The following is a 6,074-nucleotide window of genomic DNA, read 5'->3' as shown; positions in this document are numbered from 1 at the left end:
AGCCACCGCGCCTGGCTCAGAAATCTTTTCCTAGGGGAGCTGCAAAGGCTTCATCACCATGGGGCTTTAAGCTGGGTCCATGGCATACAAGTGCTCTTAGGAGGGAACTACCATATCACTGCTCCTCCGAGAAAGTATTTACATTTTTTAAAAAGCAGTCGCTCTTGATCAGAGAAGCTGACAGAGGTCGGAGGAACTCTACTGAGCTGGCCTGTAGCAATCTCTGAACCAAGTCTTCCCAAGAACTAAGGAAGGGCCAGTCAAAAGGGGGGCAGTCACCGAGGCAAAGACCACCATCCAGAGCATGCCTTCCTGCTTCGGGGCAGGGAGCTGACAGGAGAGGGAAAGCAAACCTCCATGGGTCTAGTTCCCCATCTGGTAAAAGGCATTGTGATGGCCTCCCTGGCTGACACATCCGGGTTCCAGAAAGGGGACTAGCAAAGGGTGAGGACCGCAACGAGTTCAGGCAGGAGCGAGCCCTCTTAAGCAAACACTGAGCACAAAAATAACTCCCATTCAAAGCACGATTTACTGTGTGCCTGGCCAGCCCTCCCAGCACAGAGCCCTTTTCAAACACTCAGCTTCACCCCTGAATGTGGCTGGGGGAGGGGGCTCAGGAGCACAGCTGCATTTGAATTCCACTTTTTCCGGTGGTGTCAGCTTCCTGGAGACTTACCCAGGGGAGCTGCCCAATAAGGACCGATCTCAAAGCACCCCCAGAGAGGAGAAAACCTTTGTAGAATCCAGTGTCAGCCTCTCAAGGGCAAGGACACCTAGATCCCTTGGTGGAATAGGCCTAGCTCAACCAACACTTGTCTGGTAATAGCAAACCCCAGCTTATTATTTGTAAAGCGCTGTTGCTGGAGACATCATCAGCCATTAGCCTCCCAACAGTTCTAAGAGAAAGGTATTGGCCAGGGGCGGTGGCTTGCATCTGTAATCCCAGCACTTTGGGAGGCCGAGGTCAGGAGTTCAAGACCAGCCTGGCCAACATGGCAAAACCTCGTCTCTACTAAAAGTACAAAAATTAGCCGGGCATCATGGCATGTGCCTGTAATCCCAGCAACTCAAGAGGCTGAGGCAGGAGAATCGCTTGAACCAGGGAGGTGGAGGTTGCAGTGAGCTGAGATCACGCACTGCATGATGAGTGAGACTCTGTTGCAAAAAAAAAAAAAAAAAAAAACATTAGCCGGACGTGGTGGTGGGTGCCTGTAATCCCAGCTACTCAAGAGGCTGAGGCAGAAGAATCACTTGAACCTGGGAGGCAGAGGTTGCAGTGAGCCGAGATCACACCATTGCACTCCAGCCTAGGCAACAAAATCGAAATTCCATCTCCAAAAAAAAAAAAAAAGGAAGGTATTATCACTGTTACCGTCCCATTTCACAGGAGGGAAAACAGAGGCTCGGAGATGTTATGGGACAAATATTTCTCCTGACCCTAAATCCTTCTCACTGTGGATGTGTTTTCCTAAGTCTACCAATTACCACAGTAGCAAAATGCCCACTATGGGACTCTCCCACCAGAAAGAATGACGGGGATAAGGGTGCAGGTGGAACGTGGGGTATTTTCCAGAGCCGAGGCAGCACTGAACATCATCCATGACTGACCCTGGCACTCTTGATCACAAAATCTGAGTTGCAGGTGGAAAGCCCTCCCCAAGCAAGTCTAATCCAAGTCATCAAGTCAGCCTCCTAACTTGCCTGATTCCATCCTTGCTCCCCTTGAAGCTCTTCACTACTTAGCAGCCAAAGTGATCTCTCTGTTGTACATATTTTTCACTTATGAAAGTAATTTGGCTGGGTGCTGTGGCTCACACCTAGAATCCCAGCACTTTGGGAGGCCGAGGATGGTGGGATCATTTGAGGTCAGGAGTTCGAGACCAGCCAAACCAACATGGTGAAATGCCGTCTCTACTAAAAATACAAAAAAATTAGCCAGGTGTGGTGGCACACACCTGTAGTCCCAGCTACTCGGGAGGCTGAGGCAGGAGAATCGCTTGGACTTGGCAGGTGGAGATTACAGTGAGCCCAGATCACACCACTGCACTCCAGCCTGGGCGACAGAGTGAGAGTCCATCTCAAAACAAACAAACAAGCAAGCAAACAAATAAAAATAATGCATGACCATTGTAGAAAAGTGAAAAAACAAATGGGAGATAAGGAAATTAAAACCATCCATATGTCTAGTTATCCAGAGCTAACCTCTATAAATATTCTGATGCATCCTCCCAGATTCTGTCCATGCGTGTGTGCACGATGGCCATGTGTACACTTGCAATACTCTGTACAAGATTAAGACTGTACTCTGCAGTTTTATATCCTGATTTTGTCACTTCTTATGTAATTTTCCAGGTTATAAACTGTTGTTAAGCACGTTTTGGGGAGGTTTTGGGGTATGGTTTGTATACCCACCTGGTACTAAATTCAGAAAGGACAGAAAGGGTCTACAGCAAAAACAATCTTTTCTCCATCCCATCCCTCAGCCACCATTTCCCTCCCTTGGGGCAACTATGGTTACTGTTTCTTGTGTCCCAAGTAATCTTTTAAAATCATGGAGCAGATCATGTCACTCCCCTACTTAAAACTCTCTGATGGCTTGCCATCACCCTGCAATAAAATCCAGACTCCTAATCAGTCTTACTCTCTGGCTCTCCTCTGATTTCTGATTTCTTCAGTCTCTCCTCTCCAGCCACATAGCTGTTGCCCCTGTTCTGGCCTTAGGGGGTTTCATTTGCTATTCCCTCTGCCTGCAATCCCCCGTCTCCAGGTCTTTATGCAGCTGGCTCCTCACCCTTCAAGGCCTGGGCTGAGCTGTCCTCTCCCCCAGTTGGCCTTCACTGGCCTCCCAATCTAGGGCCACCACTGCCTGACCTACATATGTTTTCTATCACATCACCCTGTGGTATTTCTTTCATATTGCATGTCATAATCTGATAGTCTTGGTTACTTAAAATTATTTACTGTCTGTCTCCCCACAATAGAAAGACACCTCTTTGAAGGCAGGCACGCTGCCTGTCTTGTTCTCTCCTGTTATCCCACTGCGTAGCACAGGCCCTGGCACATAGCAGGCGGTCAACAATTTCTGTTGAAGGAGTGAATGGGTGACTGCAGTGCTGGTTGTCATAACTAAAAACTGCAAATTGCAGGATCTCCAACACTAAGAAGCAACCTTCTGGCCATCCCCCCCCATGCCTGGGGTGGAGGTTGGAGGGTCTGAGAAAGAAGGACAGGAGCCTGTTGTCCAAGGCAGTGTGGCTGGACAGCAGCACCCTGTTCTTCCTCCTGGTTGCTCAGCTCACCCCTTACCTCTGCTATGCATTTGCAGAATCCCGAGTCAGACAAGGAACTTGTGACAAACCCAAATTCCTAGAAAATCCTCCAACTGCAAGTGGAAAGTTGGAGGTGACACTTTTGCCCCTCACCCCAAATCCCACATCCAGTCTACCCAGGCAGCTGTGCTATTCCATGTTCCCAAGTGAGTCCAGCAGCAGGAGACACAGACGTTACCCAGGGAGCAGGGCTCCTCCTGGGACAGTCCCAGCCCATCCCACCTGATTCTTCCCCTGGGCCCCTGACACCTGGGCTCTTCTCTCTAGAAATTCACCCAGCCCCAGAGACACAAATGCACATCCAATCCTGATCCAGCAGCCCAGGCTGAGGATGCTCAAGGGACACCCTTTTGGAGACACTTCCTTCCTGGGACCTGATTTCCATGGAGAGAACACTGCAGTTGAGCCAAGATTGATTTTTAAGAATGAGGAAGGGAAGGAATGAAATGCTTTCACAAAAATTGTGAAGGGAGGAAGAAAGGAAGGAAACAAGAAAAAGAAAAAAGACTCAAGAAGATGGCAGTAGACAAGGAATAAGAAGGATAAGTTTGATCTGAGGGGCTGGAATCAGGAAAGGGTGGGAGAGAGTACAAGATCTCCTCCTCTCCAGAAGTGGGCGATATTATAATTGATTAGTTGAGCACAAACGCCAAGTGCTCTTCTTCTGGGCTCTGTACATGGTCAGTTAAATAATAATGGCAATAACAGCTAATATTTATCTAGCACTTATTATGTACCAGGCACTGTTCTCAGTTTCACTTTATTAAGGCTTTTAATCCTCAAGACAACCCCTTGAAGCGTTCATATTAACCCTATTTTATGGCTGAGGAAACTGAGGCACAGAGGTTAAAAGTTAAATTGCCCACAGCCACACCGCCAGGGGCATCCGGGCTCTAACTCCAGCTCCAGGACTCTTAACCACTAGGCTATATTTGGCCCTCAATGATCCAGGTAGGTGGGTCCCTACCCTCCTGGAGATCATGCCTTCCAAACCAGTATCCCCCAAACGATCACGACATGCCAGTTTCAAAGATGGCTGCATTACTCTACCCATTTCGCATGCGGGAAAGTCTGAACCCACGCTGCCCATCGATGGGGAACTGGAATCCAAATGTGCTGAATCCCAGCATCTTGCGAGGCGCTTTCTAATGAAGCACAGTAGAAACAGGGGTCAGCCTCAGGCCCTGACTCCCTACTGCGCCGAGGCGCGGATGACGGAGTCGGGGAGCCAGGGAGCCGGAGAGCAGGAGCGAGCGGGCTGGCGCCGCGTTGGACGGGTCCGAAAACAGAACCGCGGAAGGCAGGGACACCGCCGCAAGCCAAGGGCAGAGAGCAGAGGTCAGAGAGCGGCCTGGCTCGACAGAGAACGCCGCCCGGCCGGAACCAAACTTGCCTCCCAGGACTGCGAAACGAACAGAGTTATGCACCCATCTTTGAAACCGACATGTCGTGATCGTTTGGGGGGATACCGGTTTGGAAGGCATGAACTCCGGGAGGTAGGGACCCACCTACTTGGACTACTGAGAGCCAAGTACAGCCTAGTGGTCAAGAGCCAGCAGCATCGTCTCTGGCCGTCTTTGGCCAGACCCCTTCGCCAGCGCCAGCGCCAGCGCCGAGGCGTCCTGCCCGGAAATTCCCAGAGAGTCAAAGCAAACTTCCCAGGAAAACTCTTCGGCTTCCTCCAAGCCTCTGTCACCGTGGCGGCTGCCAAGAGCGCCAGCGGAGTCTTTGCAGCTGCCGCGGGCCCTCCAGGGCGGGAGCCGCCGCTCCAGCGCTCGGGGTCCTCTCAGAAAGGTCCAGGGCTGAAGTTCAAAATTCACTTCCCGCCCAGGCCCGGCTCACCGCCCCGCCCGGTACTCTCCGGCAACCCCCACGTCTCCTGCCCTCTCCAGCTCCAGTTAGTCCTGGAGCGCCTCCAGCCTTAAGACCCATGCGGGCAGCTGGGCGAATCCCGCGGGCGATCCCTGCGCGCCTGGGGACTGGAAGCAGCCAGAGCCGGCGCACACACACAACCTTGTGTGTGCGTGTGTGTTTACGTACGGAACGCGCGGGGTGGGAAAACAATGGCGAGCCGCTGGGAACTGAGCGACTACCCGCTCCGCATCTCCCTACCCCTAGCCGCGATCAGCGTTTGCAGCGGAATCGGGATGAAAAGGCTCACCTCCGATATCCCAGGGCGGGAGGTGTGGGTAGTAAGAAGCAGCCTGGGGTGGGGGTGGGGGTGGGACGGCAGCAGCCGGAGCAGAAAACAAACAGGATGCGGCGCCAGTCTGGTCCGCTGGGGAACGACCCTGAAACCGTGGCAAGGGGCGCGCGTCTGTCCCCCAGCAACCCACGCAACCATGGCGGAGGAGCTCTGCGCCTCGTCGCAGGCACCTGAGCCCCACGCAGGACGCGCGCAGGTCGCCTAGGCTTCCCACTGAGAAATCCTAGAACTAGGCGCATAGTCGGGCTAATGAGAAAGCCCTAGTCCTCTGCGGTCGGCGAGGAGCGGGTTGGGGGTGCACCCTAAGCTCGACCCGCGTGGTGAACGCGCGCGCGCACGCGCGCGTACACACACACACACACACACACACACACAGCCACGCACTACCTTACAGGCTGCCACCCCTCTCCACAAGGACCCAAGTCGGCCAGGGAGGAGCCGCCACTGCCCAGCGTTGTTGGGGGTAGGTGAGGGTCCGTCCCTCCTCGAAAAACTTTGCACAGGGTGGAAACTCGCAGGGAAGAGAGCCGGTGGGTGCC

The 6,074-nt window shown here is 52.8% G+C and overlaps 1 protein-coding gene across 1 annotated transcript in view; it reads right to left on the bottom strand.

The window, feature by feature from the left end:
- The window catches only part of SOX13 (SRY (sex determining region Y)-box 13), a 54,949-nt gene extending 49,095 nt beyond the window's left edge, over positions 1-5,854 (bottom strand). Inside the window, exon 1 of the mRNA XM_011931826.1 lies at positions 5,491-5,854. Coding sequence (XP_011787216.1) covers positions 5,491-5,774 — 284 coding nt within the window. The 5' untranslated portion in view covers positions 5,775-5,854. The remainder of the gene's footprint in view (positions 1-5,490) is intronic.
- Between the last annotated feature and the right edge of the window lie 220 nt (positions 5,855-6,074).

This window comes from Colobus angolensis, unplaced genomic scaffold (genome assembly GCF_000951035.1).
Source record: "Colobus angolensis palliatus isolate OR3802 unplaced genomic scaffold, Cang.pa_1.0 Scaffold91, whole genome shotgun sequence".
NCBI lineage: Eukaryota > Metazoa > Chordata > Mammalia > Primates > Cercopithecidae > Colobus > Colobus angolensis.
This window is presented reverse-complemented; position numbering and strand designations above follow the sequence as displayed.